Source organism: Corvus cornix, chromosome 2 (assembly GCF_000738735.6).
Source record: "Corvus cornix cornix isolate S_Up_H32 chromosome 2, ASM73873v5, whole genome shotgun sequence".
NCBI classification, from domain to species: Eukaryota; Metazoa; Chordata; class Aves; order Passeriformes; family Corvidae; genus Corvus; species Corvus cornix.
Window position 1 is genome coordinate 101,410,202 of NC_046333.1, and position 14,658 is coordinate 101,424,859.

The following is a 14,658-nucleotide window of genomic DNA, read 5'->3' on the forward strand; positions in this document are numbered from 1 at the left end:
TAATCAGCATCCACAGGGATCCTGTAATTGCATAATAGGTAATTTATTATGGAAGTAAAAGTATTTTTCTAACTGTAGCCTATGTAGCATGGGTTTGTAGCTTTAGACTAATCCACATAGTAAAAAAGAGCTTTGCAAAGCAGTCTGACTGGAGTAACGGTGTTCTGTGATGAGCGTGTACTTGTATGGCTTTTTAATCATCAGAAAGTGTTAAAACAACAAGCACATTATCACCATGTTGGATGTGAAAACTGTTCACTGTTTGCTGCCTGCCTTCTGCAATTTGAAGTGCTCCATGTGAGAAAATGGAGAGCCAGCCCAGATAATCGAGTTATAGGGCCGGGAATATGAGAGTGGGGGAATCCAAAGTTTGTCTTTTCGACATACACTGGGACATGGCCTTTCATCTAGTTCAGCAAAGGAACATGGCCTTCCATCTTGGATACTGAATTAAAAACAGATATGTTTGTTTAAAAAAAAAAAGTAAAATCAAACCCAGAGTTGTTTAACTGTCATAGTCTTTGCTGAAATAACCATCAACTCTGTCAGGAAACCAGGCCATCCTTGCACAGCCATATCATTGATAATTCCAGCTGTGCTGGAAAGCTGCAAACCAACATGCATGTCTTCTGAAAAAGCTTCTTGGGCTCCATATTATGGTTGTTATTGACGATCCCATTTGCTAGCTTGTCTTAATCTGAGGAGAGCGGTTGAAGAATTCCAACTCCCAACAGACTTCTGCAGTTTTAGAAGGAAAACTTGGTAAATCAGTTTGGTATTTCCTGAGGTTCAGAATGCTGAAGTTTTCTTTCCAACATCCAGTGGCCTCAGTAACACCAGAAGTAGGTTGTTCTGCATTTCCTGTGAATGTTTGTGACATCCTAACTTTCTGGCTGAACTCGGAATTCATATTTTCATATCTAAATAAAAGCTGAAAACCAAGGAATGTTAACTTCTTTGGTAACTCATTGACTTAAAAGCTTTTAGCTATCCTTAAAGTGTATATGCCTCAGTCCATGGAAACTTTGGATCATCATCTCCTTCTCAGCTTCAGTTATATCCTGGTCCAGTGAAATATCCTCTTCCCTACTGTTTCCCCCTGGTTGTGCTGTGTCATACATGTCAGCAGTAGATTATTAATGCTGAACTTTCAAGGCAAAATGTAGCCTAAAGGTTCTTTAGACCAATGAAGCAAGAGTAAATAGCCTGGTAAAGTTAAAAAATTATGATCCTTGTTATGACAGAAAATCCAAAGATCCATTTTGAGGAGACCACTCTGTGAATTTGGCAGGTTAGGAAGGCAGGTAGGGATGAGAGGCAGAAAAGGGTATCAAGTCCCACCTTTCACTGGGACGTTTTTGTGTGGTTTCCTTACTTCTGTGTCCTCCTTTTTATTTTATTGTTTGAAGGTATTGTGTACTTTCCTCCAATTTATACTTAAAAATATTTTGATTATTTTCATTTTCCCCACAAGAACATTTTCTGCTTCTGTTTTGAGAATATTTTATAATTTTTCTTCTGTGACTGTCCAGACCTTATTTCCTGTTCCTGCCTATATATAATTCATTGCTGTATCAGCTGTTTTAAACTGTAATAAATATATGAATCCTGTCTTTATGTTTAACATAGTATTCAAAGAGGGATGAATCCTGAAAGCCTTCCATGAAGTAACTTATTTATTTTGAAGTGATTCCTACACACTTTTTAAGTGAGTCTATGTTTTGATATGTATTGTCTTCAGCAGCCTGAAGGCACAAGCTGAAGAAGCAAGGTTCTCCTTCACATAGATCCATGTTTAGTAAGTGTGCCATTTCAAAACATTTAACTGCTCATCAGTTTCACTCATTCTCTTTCTTTGAGATAAGGACACTATTGAGGGTTTCACTGTTCACTGGTCATGTTAAGCTCAAGGCACAGAGCAATAGAACCAGTCCAGGAGAAGCAGGATTGGACCCAAATGAACTAGATGAAGAGCATGTTAATCTAGTATTTGTGACACAAGCAAAAATGATCACAACTTTTGCCCTTTGTTTAACTTTCTCAATGATACAGCTCTGGCAGAAGTTAGGGCAGAATGCATTGCTCTGCCTAGTGTCAGCATTGTTTCCAAATATTTAATGTCTCCTATCCTTGAAATAGGAGCTCAGATATCAGCAGCAGTGATGAACAGACAGAAAGCCTCTTTGTGCCACATGGTTTGCAGTGTGATGATGGCATTTTTGGGCTGCTTTCTCTGTATTTTTTTGCATAAGGAGCTCATAATTCATGTGTTGAGAGCTGTATAGGTGAATGGTGACAATAAGAAAGCAATTGAAATTCTACTGCGCTCCATGTAAAATGTGTATTGCTAGTGAAATAGCTGGATAAGTCCAAGGGAAATGTAAATGTCCCAGATCAGCCCTGCTGTATTTATTATGCATTTCATTGTCTGTAAAATAGAGACTCTTGAGAATAAGAAGGTTTGTTTGGGGGCTTTGTTTGTTTGCTTGCTTGTTTGTTTGTTTTCCTGGGCATTCACAACAATGTTAATGCTCTGAAGTAAGAGGAGAAAGCTGGCAACAAACTTAGAAGTGAAATGAAGGAGCGAAGGTGACTACAGGGAATTTTCTTCTTTTGGGAATCCACATAATGCAGTGGTACAGAAGAATTTGGTTAAGTAGGCTGAGAGTTCATCTGTTCCTACTGCAATCTTATCTGTCAGCGTGGAATTTTTCTGCCTCAAGGTCACCAATAAATATAAAACTGCTATTCTGATGAAAAATACCAATAATCTCTCTTTTTTACTTTCATACACAGAGATACGGTTTGGCCAGAACTAGTGTTGGCTAACACAAGTTCAAATTAGTGCCAAAAAAGCTATTCTATATTATACCAAATGAGAACCTGGCTCAAAACTCTTACTTTTTTTTTTTTTTTAATATGCCCCTACATTTCCGTGAATGACTAATTTTTCCATAAATTGTGTCTTTGTGTGGGCCTCTTGCTAATCCTGCAGATTCTCACTGTGGGTCGATGATTTAGTCTGCATCACTCGATAGTTGTCTATGTCTTTTGGTCTCCAAGATACAATGGAGACTTGATGTTGAAGACCACTGCCAAATCCTAACAAACTGCTAAAGTATGATGGGCCTTTCCACGTTTCCTTCTTTTCTTTTTTCCATTGTGTAGTTCTAAGTCACGAGTCTCATTACCCCTGCTAAATTGTTGTAGATCACTCAAGCTTTCGCTACTTCTCTCTTGCTCACATTTTCACCTTTTCTTTCACCATCAGTTGATCTCAGCATTTCTCGTTCTCTCCCCAAGCCTCTGCTTAGTGTATTTTTTCTCTTCCAAACTGCCCTTTAGTCACCAATGAATTCTCTGTCCATTCTAGGTTTTGCATTTAGAGAAAGGGTTCATGAAAAACAGGTTTGGAAAGTGAGATCTATTGAGCAATATCAACCAGGGCTTGTGCTTGTTGGAGTTTATAACGGAAGCCTTTGAGGCAAAGAGGAGTTTAAAAGATATCAGATAACAAGATGCGTATCTTTCTAAGAATGCTGAACAAATCAAACCAAACTTCATATGTAAATGAGCAAGCAGCCTGTTGTGCACATGTAGAAGGACTGCAGCCTTTCCCAGAGACCACCCTTAATATCCTTTTATTTTGAGACAATTCTGAAGTGGGAGATATCAATGTTCATGTCTAGCTTTAGTACATCTTTCTTAGCTCTCACTACTTGGCATAATCAAAGATTGTAAGAAGACTTCATTGTTAAATAATATATGCATGGATTTTAATTTCAAATTCCTTTACGTCTCCCTCTCTCTGTTTCTTTTGCATTCTATTTTTCTTTCCTTCCTTCTCCTTTAGGCTGTAAGAGAAAAATTAGAGCCAGATGATGCCTTGATGTATGAAGAAGATCTGGATGATGAAGACTGTGGAGAAGCAGAATTTGAGGAGACCATGAAATTAAAACTGCTGCGTAGAATTGCCTTCCTAGCATCCAAACTGAGGGAGTTTATTGGCAACATGATAATCACCACTGGAAAAGTTGTTGTTACAATTTTACTTGGTTCAGCAGGTTGGTGTATTTGAAAAATTTCCTCAGGAGCCCATTAGATTATGCATTTAACAAATGAGTTTTCAGCACTTTGGCACCTGCGGGAGTAACAATGGAAATTTTTAAGGGAAAAGAAATTGCTGCTGATTTTATTAAATTAACTCTTTGGCAGGTATTGCAATATGCTGAGTTGCTTAATTTTTTTGTACTGATACTGTGTGGCCCTGTCATTCCGTTTATGATTTTGACAGTTGCTCTTATAACCAAATGGTGAATGGGGGCATATTATAAATGACTATATGTAGTGTATGTATGTATGTGCAAATATATATGTATATATATATAAAAGTGAATTCATAGATTTGGCTCCCTTACTTCCAAGTCTAAAAAGGAACTGTATTCACATAACCTTAAAAAAAAAAGGTTATTTAGTTGACCATGTAGTGTGTAAAAAAAGTGATAAGCAGACTTCCTGTTGTTTTTTTATTTAGTTGGTAAGAGTAACTGTTTTGATGTTACATAGCCTACCTTTTTGTAAGACATTTGTTTTCATACCACCTAATCAGCTACAGTGGCAATGGAAGTTCACAAAAACAGTATAGGTTGTAACTACTGAATTCAAAATTATATAATGGAATTATAAATTAGCATTTATCTGCCAACTCACATGTTTGAATTGAGTGATTATGTATAAAGTATAAGTACAACTGTATACTTAACATGTAAGTTATCAGTATATGAAGTATAAAACAACAGTACAACAGTAAAAAAACGTTTGATACTGAATGATGAGGATTGGTCAGGTGTGGCTGTTCTAGTAAGGCAGGCTCTTTCATTGAAGCAAGATTGTTATACAGCCTTACATGTAGCCAAATGGAAAGTAATACATCTAAAAAGAGAAAAATTATGTGGGCCGCCATAGGGCCTGACATCAGGGAAGAGAGTTGTCATTAAAAAAACCCCAAACAAACAAAACCAAAAAGCCTGATGCCACTCTACATGGGTGAACATCAGCCAGGGAGGGTGAAGCAGAAGGATTGCACAGCAGTGGCAGGGGGCAATTTCTTATGAATGATGATGGGCAGCTTGCCTGTGGAGCTCCAACACAAGGCAAGAAGTGGGAAGTGTTCAGAGTATAGTTACAAAAAGTACTTGAGGTCTGAGAAGCCTATATTCCAGAGAGAGACCTTGAGCTTTATAAGTTATATATTTCCTTACTTACCATGCCAAAAAGATGAAGGGTGACTTGACTGCAGCCTGAAAGAACTGACAAAGATACAAAGTGTTTCCATTTTTTAAGGTATCTCATCTTGTGGAATTGGTAACAAGACCCAACAGGTAAGTGGTAAACCTAGGCATTTTCAGACCAGAAATAAATTTTGTATTTTTCACGGCCAGAGTAACTGGCCATAATAAATAACTTACTTTAGGATATCATGGATTCTCATTCTCCAGAAGTGTTTAAATAAAGACAAAGTGTCTCTTTGTAAGGAGGAAGGAAATAGTTCCAGGCTTGAAGCAGAAATTGCTGGGTGAAGTTTTACAGCACCATAGGCTAAGTCTTAAAGTCTAAAATGATGTGAAAGATGTGGTGGTGAAGCTCAGGCAAACGACTGTGGATACGAGTCCTTGCAGTGCCTGGACTCAGCTCAATGAGGGACTGACCCTGGGAGTGCTGCTCCCAAAAGACACGTCAAGCCAGCACCTGGCAAGAGGAGGCACAAGCCAACAGGCACACTGGAGCTATGGGCCACTGGTAGCCTGCAGGTGTGTCCTGAGAAAGGTGGCTCCTAGACATGTATTAGTTAAAAAGTTACGTCATTTTCTCATAGCTGTCACTCTTAGGCATGAATGTCTTTCTTGTTTCCTGACTTATTTTTGCAGGCTACCAGCAGAGCATCAAGTCCCCTTCACCAGTTGGACATTTTCACACATGACATACTCTGCTACATGTGCAAAAGCAAAAATAATAGACGTGTTTGTGACAGCGGAGTCTTTGTCATATATAAATCACATGTTTCTAGGAGTTAACTATTTAAAAAAATCAAACATATATTGATTATTCTGTAGATTTTATGTAAATCTCTTACCTTCAATATATGAATCAGGGTCTGTTTTGTTTTAATAACTCGAGATATTTCGATATCTGTATGAGAAGGCTTTTCACTGTTCATTCATCGTGCTATTTTAGCATCTTACACTCAAAAGTCATGCACTGGTGGTCTCAGGCAGTATTGGCTGTCCTTGCAGCCACTTTCTGTTTTTCTCTATGCTTTATGAAGCATCTTTATATAGTGAAGATTCCATCTCAGAGGAAAGTCTGGAGAGTGATTGTGTTCTAAGTGCTAAGATATGGCATAAGTGAACTGAACAAATAAAAAGAAAAAAAGATCCTTCTCTTCTAGTCTCAAAGTTAATAGCAGTCTTTAGAGCTAATTGTAGTAATTAGCAGAAAACTAATTGGATTAAAATTTTTAATACACATGTTGTCAAATTTAAGGTGTAACAAATGCTGATATTTCCCACACTTCTTCAGCACTCCATGTTTTTTATTTTTACAGGTATGATGGTGCCATCTTTGACCTCAGCTGTGTATTTCTTTGTGTTTTTGGGCCTGTGCACATGGTGGTCCTGTTGCCAAGCATTTGATCCGCTGATATTCAGCTGTCTGTGTGTCTTAATGGCTATATTCAGTGCGGGACACTTGATTGGACTTTATCTGTACCAGCTACAGTTCTTTCAGGAGGTTGTTCCACCAAAAGATTTCTATGCCAGGTGAGAGAAATTCCTTTCCTGTTTAATTGTGGGCACATGATGCAATGCGCTTTTATCACATGTTGGTGCAAATGATCTTCCACATAATGCTTTGACAAGTTTTACACATAGCTTCTTGTTCAGTCACAAAAGAGTCAAATAATTTCAAATGGAATGGTTTTAAATGATAGAGTGGTGAAAGTCCAGACTGGGTAATGGCAGACAGAGAGCTAGAACAGGTTAGGAGAGGAAAGTGATTTTTGGTTTTGCTCAGAGCGTTCTTCAGATGTGGGTGTGAATGATTTGGCTAATGCAGGAAATTAAGGAAGTAGATGGCAACATTGATATGAGGCCTAATGCACAAATGCACATTTGGTTTTTTGTAGAGCAAAAGGAGTGCTCTGTTCTCTAATGTCATAGTGTCTTAACTGGAGCAAAATGCTTTTGGGGTGCCATTCTTGTGTGCAGAGGCTGAGGGCTGCTGGGGTCCTTCATGTACTGTGAATATGAGGCTGTTGATATAAAAATTCTTGCTGGTCACATAGATTCACATAGCACAGGCTGATCTTACCTTCACACCAACAGCTACTTCACTTAAGTAAAAAAGCAGCATTTCTAGTTACTTCTGCAGTAAATATTGATTGGCTGTGATTTCACTGATGCTTTAATTTTCTACATGCTGTAATCTAAAATAAGATAATGGATGTATTTTTCTCATTGCTATTTTTTTCTGCTGGATTATGATTGCAAATTGGTTTCTATGGTATGTATTTTTAATGTTGTAGTAATCCTTACTTTAAAGTAAGTGTGAACATTAACTTTATTTCTAGTAAAGCTATTGTTCCTTTTAACTATTATAAGCTGAAGGTGAAAGGAAATCAGATGTACAGTGGAAAATCAATTAATTATTTATCTCACAATGCACAATTAAAAGCAGTAAAATTGAGCTGTCTAGCTACACTAGCTGTTACTTTAGTACTTATTTTGACGTTTTATTTAATATAAGTTAAGAGATGTGTGTCTTGTGATGCTGGAATTGGTGACTTGTGGAGTCTGATTGGGAGGGCATAACGTTACCTGAAAAATAAAAAAAAAAAAACTGCTTAGTTCAGGTTCTTTTGTGCCACCTAGAGGTCAAGGTAGGAGAATGGATGATTTCTAGTGCCAAGAAGCTGAAATGCTCACAACTTCCCTAAACCTTTTATATTACTTCCTCCATGTATTAAGAAAATAGAAAGAAAATGGCTTCAAAATTCTCAACCATTTGGCTTTGAGGATATCAACTCCCGGTTTTTAGCAACAAACAGAAATAACATTTTCTCAAGGAGAGAAAATATGTGCTTCCTACCATTTAGCTACAACATGTGAAACTCTCTTCATATGTGTAATTCCTGAAGTCCCTTTTTTCTTTTTAGTATTTTTTCTATTAATTTTAAATTATTATATTTTTTTATTTACTTTCAGTTTTAATTAATTTAGTGTCAAGCTAATTGTCTGCAATTAGTAATTCTTTTTTTGGTAAATAATGTGATTATTCATTTTATGATAAAATTTTGGTTAGTACAAATATGGCACTTCAACTTGGTCGTTAATTTTTGAAATGAAAAAATCAAGCTGCAAGAAAGTTGCCTCTGCCTTGGTGTCGAAAAGAAAAGCACCTTCAGAGTTTGGGTTAAAAAAAATCCCAGCACTGGCCTTCAGAGTACGTACTGGCATTTTTATAACCAAAAAAATGGTGTTACCTTCCTGCAAACTTTCTCTTGAACTGGTACTCTTGAGTACTCTACCCTTTACACATGATAGCATGTGAGGGACTGATGTTCCAAATTACGTAGGAAATTCTGTTTGAATATACACAACAACCTATACACAATGTACCCACAATGGCAGCAGAAGGTGCAGTATTCCTTGTTTCTTTATTTGTAGTTCTTTCTATTGTGGATTTACTTTGATCTGCTTTCAGGGAGATGTCTTTGGAGAGCAGCAAGACAGGCGTTATCAGAGCTTGGAAGTGAAGATCTTAGTGTGATAAAAGGCCGCTGATGATTTTTAATGATGGAATTGAGCTGATATATAAGCAGTGGCTAGAGGAGAAAAAATGAGAGACGTATTGGAATGGCGTGGAAAAAATATTTTAGCATTTTTCATCCTAGAAGAAAATCAATACCTTGCTATTTTATGCACCATCTTGGTTTGGAGATGTGCTAAATATGCAGAGTTCCCATTAATACTAGTACGTGGCTTTCATGGGCAAATTATATGCCAAGAAAAGAATTTGATTCCCCAAATTCTTGCTACAAGAAGGACATTGAGGTGCTGGAGCGTGCCCAGAGAAGGGCAGCAAGGCTGATGAAAGGTCTGGAGCTGGAGTCTTATGACGAATATCTGAGGGAACTAGAATTGTTCTGGAGAAGAGAAGACTCAGGGAGAAGCCTGGAGAAGAGAAGGCTCAGAGGTGGCCTTACTGCTCTCTACAAGCAGGTTGTAGCAAAGTGGAGGTTGTTACTCTTCTCCTGGGTAACAAGCATTAGGACAAGAGGAAATGACCTCAAGTGGCACCAGGGGAGAAATTCTGCACCAGAAGTATTGTCTGTAGTTGGAGGAGTCTGCTCAGGACAGGGGTTGCATCACCATCCTTGGAGATATTTAGAAGATCTGTAGACATGGCACTTAGAGACATGCTTAAGTGATGGATTTGGCAGTGTTAGTTTAATAGTTTAACTCTATGATCTTAGAGGTCTTTTCCAACCCAAATCATTCTGTGATTCCATATTTCTCTGTAAAGTTTTGAGGGCTCAATACCAAGGATAAGCTCTCCTCAGTTTCAAGGGCAGATGTGAAAACTACTCCTGTTGGGCTGCTGGTGGGCATTTTTTTATCTCTGAAGAGTGTTAGTCTGGTGTTTTAAAAAGCTCCTTTCTGGGTTTGAGTTCTCAAGTTGACAAGAAATGTACAAGTGGTTTCTCTGATCAATAAAAAATGTGTTTTCTCTGAATAGTAATGCATTCAGCTTGTCAGAGTATTGATTGATTTCAGACTAAATGAAGTTAAACTATACCCAAACAAACAGGAAAATTCTCAAGTTAACAGTTTTGTTCAGCTAAGATTTGCATCATCCTTGAGCTGCTCCTTCCTTTTAAGAACACTTCAACTCAAAATTCACCACTTATGATTTTAAGAAGTGACTGAAAAATGTCATCAGAGGAAAGCAGTTTTCTTGGGAGGGATGACCTGTAATCTGGTGAATTTACATGTTTTGCCCTGAATCCTTATGGGATTGTGCAAACAAAGTACTTCCCCCCCAAAAAATAGGATATTTTGATAACATAGCCCTAGGTACCTGCCGTAGTGAGATTAGTGAACATGGAGGTATCAGTGTCCTACAAAGTTTCAGATCTACTGCTGTGGCTGTCTGGATCTGTGATGTGCAGGTAGAGGTGGCATAAACACAAACATGCTGAAATGCCATGGAGTGAGCACTGGGATCTGCAGATTGAAGAATGTACAGTGTACTGAAAAGTCTGAATATAGCTGGTATGCCGGGGTAGGCAAGCTGCCAGCAGAGCTTGCAGGATTTACCTGGTTGCATCTATCAATGCTGGTTAAATACCAGCTGATGTCTGCCAGGTAAGGTGTCCACACTCAGTTAACTTCATTTATAACGGGTATCTTCTGTGTCAACTTGCTGCCATATTGCAAATTGATTTACAAAGGTGGGAAAAAAAATATCAAGAAGTATCCATTTAAAGTGAAATTCAGAAAGTATCATGTTTCTGACATAAAATTCTTTTCGCCCCAGTTAGTAAAAACAAGTCATGAGCTAAAATGACTTTAGAAATTAGGTACACAGTGTCACAGCCTGAAAAAACACACAGTAATATGTTTGCCATTTTTCAGATTGCTGCCTCCTTTCTTCCTGATATTGTTTATTTTGACAAAAGAATGTAATTGTGGAAATGGTAAGGCCTTGCCAACATGAAGAAATAGGATCAGTGCAGTGGTATGAGGTTTATCCTGAGTCAGTAAAGTTATTCCTGTCCAAAACGGTGCTTATAAGCATATTAATTTAAAGATCCAGCAATCCAATGTAAATTAAAAACTATGTGCTTTCCTATAGTTTAGGTCTGTCTTGCTTGTAGTTTTCATGCAAGTAATGTTCAAAATAGTTCAAGTAACTGGTTTCATCTATGGAAGGCATCTCCCTTACAAAATGAGGAAAATCTAGGAGCCCAGGTAGTGTCATCCACTTCACAGTGGTACCTTATTTCACATCTTAAGTGAATGGGAATTTGGAATTATACAACTGATTGCTTTGCTGCAGTATAAATTGGGAAGTCTAATCTAAGGAGTTTTTTTCAAGAAGAAATTTTCATCTGAAAGATGTCTATAAATCTCTTTAAGCAGGACTTTTTAAATAGGTTTTACAGTAACTAATAATAAGCCTGCTTAAAAAACTCTTATTTTTGGGGAAAGTGTTACGTTGATATCTTCTACAGATGGTAGATTTAGGATATTCAGTTTGTTTTCAGATTAATCTGAGAAGAGTTCAGTCCAAAATCCTCCATTTGGACTTCCCTGAACACTTTGATACAGATTGATATTTCGTAGCCCAAATACTTTGTTCTACCAGGGTTATAAATGCTTAAGCACTGTCTCAAAAATGTTCCTGGAGTTGTCAGAACAGGGTTGGACATCCAGCTGTAATATTTTTTTCTAAGTTAGAGGCTAAACGTGTGAATAAAATCCCATTAGGAGAGCAGATATTGCCAAAACAGTGAGATCTAGCTGATTGATTACCTTGTTGGCAGTGTCTTGCCTCTGCAGGGCAAAGCACTGATCTCCTGCTCTCCTGCTGCTTTTGTAGCTCCACTGGAGCCAAGAACATGTTTCACCTGAGCTGCACCACTGCCAGTCCTTGCTGCACACTGTCTTTGGCACCTGTCTCAAAGGCAACTCACCTCTGAGAGGCAGAATTTTCTTAACCTTGTAGGAAACTCTGAGGTTTTTGGGGTTGCCTTTTGACTTGGTCAGAAGCCAGTGTTTGAAAAGACGGAGTATTTAAAGCTCGTTTATGTATCCTATACTGAGCTGCCCTTTGGCTGCAGTAGCTTTCGTGCCTTCTGCCTGGTGTTTTAGGCACTTCTCACCGTGGTACTGCAGCACCACTGCCAGGGCAGAGGCCAGACCCTTGGATACTTGCCATGTAAAGACACTGCACTGCACTTCTTCTGTTTCCATCATCCTCCATCAGCAAAAGCACACTTTTCAGTTGCAGAGCACGCTCAAAAACATGCCAGACCAGCCACCCTGTTGGTTACAATGACCAGATTTGGTTAGAGAGCCACAATTTCTCTCTTTCAGAGGAAGAGAAGTTAGGTGTTTGCCCTTATTCTTACAGAAATTTTGAAGCTGAGTTTCATATTAGCTCTATAATGTACCACATTTTAGGATGTTAAATTCTATGTAGAATGTTTTAGCCTATATGCTTTCTCAGAACTTCATATTCAGCTTCTTTATAATATTTTCCAAAGGAAGTGAATGATTCTGTTAACAGCTTAGAAATGCAAGTTCATTCTCCTGTTGATGAAAGACAATAATCATCCTTGCCATTGCAATCTCTTTCTAAACTATGAGGTGGCCTTATTTGGGCTCCCTTTCCCATGAAAGGCTGGACGAGAAAAAAGCACCAGAGGAAATAGTAAGTAACAGTTTGCCTGGAGAGCAGTCCTTCCCAGTTCCATCCCCATGGCATAGCTGTCGGCACTCACCATGACCACCACGCCGCATCAAGTGCCAAATTTAGCCTTGGAATAAGCAGGCACAACTTTATTCATGTTACTGGTATTGCACCACAGGTGATTTACATCCCTTTGTCTTCCTCTGGTCTTGAAAGGGCTGTAAACCAAGGTGCTAAGACCTTTTAAAAACAATGATTTTCTGCATGGGGGACAGATTGGTTTCCAAGTTGTTCTGCTGCAGTGGTGAGCAGGCCACTGATATGAGCCCTGGGGCCTGGTGGGGCTGGCCCTGGCCACAATGGGTTCCCATTAATGGGAAGAGGGTGGCCTTAGCACTCCCAGCAACAACCACACTGCATCTGAAAATCGAGTGTAAGCTGTGAACATAAAAACCAGTTGTCGTCATTTGACATAATATTGGTGAACTGCCTCTTCCTTGATGTCTCCTGCATCCAAATAGCTGTGTGTTGCACAGAGGCAACTCTTTCTTGGATGCATTGAGCTACTGAGGTGAGAGGGACAGAGAGAAGTAACAAAGACTTTAAAGCTCCTGATGTGCTGTGATAAACTTGCCTGCTGATTCTGATTCAACTGAATTGGGTGTGCAATTGGTCTTATGACGTAGACGTCCCACTTTTGCACACTCTCAGGCTGCTGACTCCTCTGTGATCAGCACACCTCCCTGCTAGCAGAAGCTCTGCTCATGGGTGGGGAGAGACAGATCACTCCACTCCCCCATACACACCATGGGCTTGCAAGTGTCTGATCCCAACACTGACACTTGGATATACTCGCTGCCCATCACAGCCTGTCCTGCGTGGACATGCAGAGGGTGACTGCGAAGAAGCAATCCCTTAATTTTCTCTTCATATTTTCTGGAAAACATGGATCTGCATACTATGATCATTGACCAAAAGCCTGAGAACAAGGACAGAAAAGGGACAAAAGCCCTCTCCTCCTACCAGATTTGTATTGCTATTGTTGTGTGGTATTGATGCCTTTTCCGGGTCTTAAAATCAAGAGTCAAACACGGTTAGAAGGGAAAAAGGGATTTTCCCGCTGTATTTATTTTAAGGATCCTGAGGTGCACCACGTCCAGGTGGAATGCACCTCAATGCACACTGCAATGCCCACCCTCAAAAGATCTGGTATAACATTATAGGTCTTCCTAATTATCATATCTATCAAAGATTCCCCAATGAGAGGCTCAAGTGAGCCCCCCTCCCCAAGGAGCCTTCCCCTCGATGGTTCTATCTTAGTTTACGGAATGTGTTCTGGAGAGGACCTTGGAGTCTGGGGCGTATTGATCCCTGACTACGAAGCTTCTAAAATGTTTAGTCTCCTAGCTTAACAAACAAGTCCAAGAATGTAGGGTAAAAAACACTAAGAATACAGAAGTTGGAAAAAGGGGTTTAAAAGAAAAGGCAAAAAATCATCATGGCATCAGTATTAGGAAATGTGGATTATAATTCACAAACTTCTCTTGGATTTACAAAGTTGTTTTCCTTAGGTCTGCTCAAGAACAATTTTCTCCATACTCTGTCATGACCAGAAATTGTGATGAAGAATATTTAACACTTAGGTAGCTCTTTGTGTTTTCTATATATCAACATTGACAAACGAATCATCCCACATTCCTTGGAGGTAAAAAAGGCAGTCCTGGGCAACCTTGGTCGAGCACACACTGGGAAGTTAGTCCTTGTCCATGCAGGGGCAGTCTACACAGTTTCTCTAAACACTCACAGAGTGGAAGTGCTTATTCTTTTGTTTATGTTCATTTAGCTGAAGTTTGGAACTTGCTGATAAAAGCTGAGCCAATTATGTTCAATTTATAACCAATTAAAAATCAGCTGGTATACCACTTTGGTTTTGAAATTAGGCAATTTCCACACATTTCCCAAGCATTATTGTTCATTCTCCCATTATCTACTTTCCCATATCCTGCTATTTTACTTTCCTTTTATGTTTAAAGCCAAATGGGAATCATAGCTTTTATTTCTGCCTTAGTGCACTCGCTGCTAAAAATGAATATTTTCGTTGCTCATACTTTCTGTGGCAGAATCTCTTGACGAAGGTATCCATCACTCTTGGTTTTTTTCAGTGTTTCACTGCCAGCTGAGTAA

At 38.9% G+C, this 14,658-nt stretch overlaps 1 protein-coding gene across 2 annotated transcripts in view; it reads left to right on the forward strand.

The window, feature by feature from the left end:
• The window catches only part of PIEZO2 (piezo type mechanosensitive ion channel component 2), a 293,385-nt gene that overhangs the window by 168,235 nt on the left and 110,492 nt on the right, over window positions 1–14,658 (forward strand). For both annotated transcript variants that reach the window (XM_039549190.1, XM_039549191.1), the window contains exons 6-7: window positions 3,854–4,064; window positions 6,605–6,818. In XM_039549190.1, coding sequence (XP_039405124.1) covers window positions 3,854–4,064; window positions 6,605–6,818 — 425 coding nt within the window. The remainder of the gene's footprint in view (window positions 1–3,853; window positions 4,065–6,604; window positions 6,819–14,658) is intronic.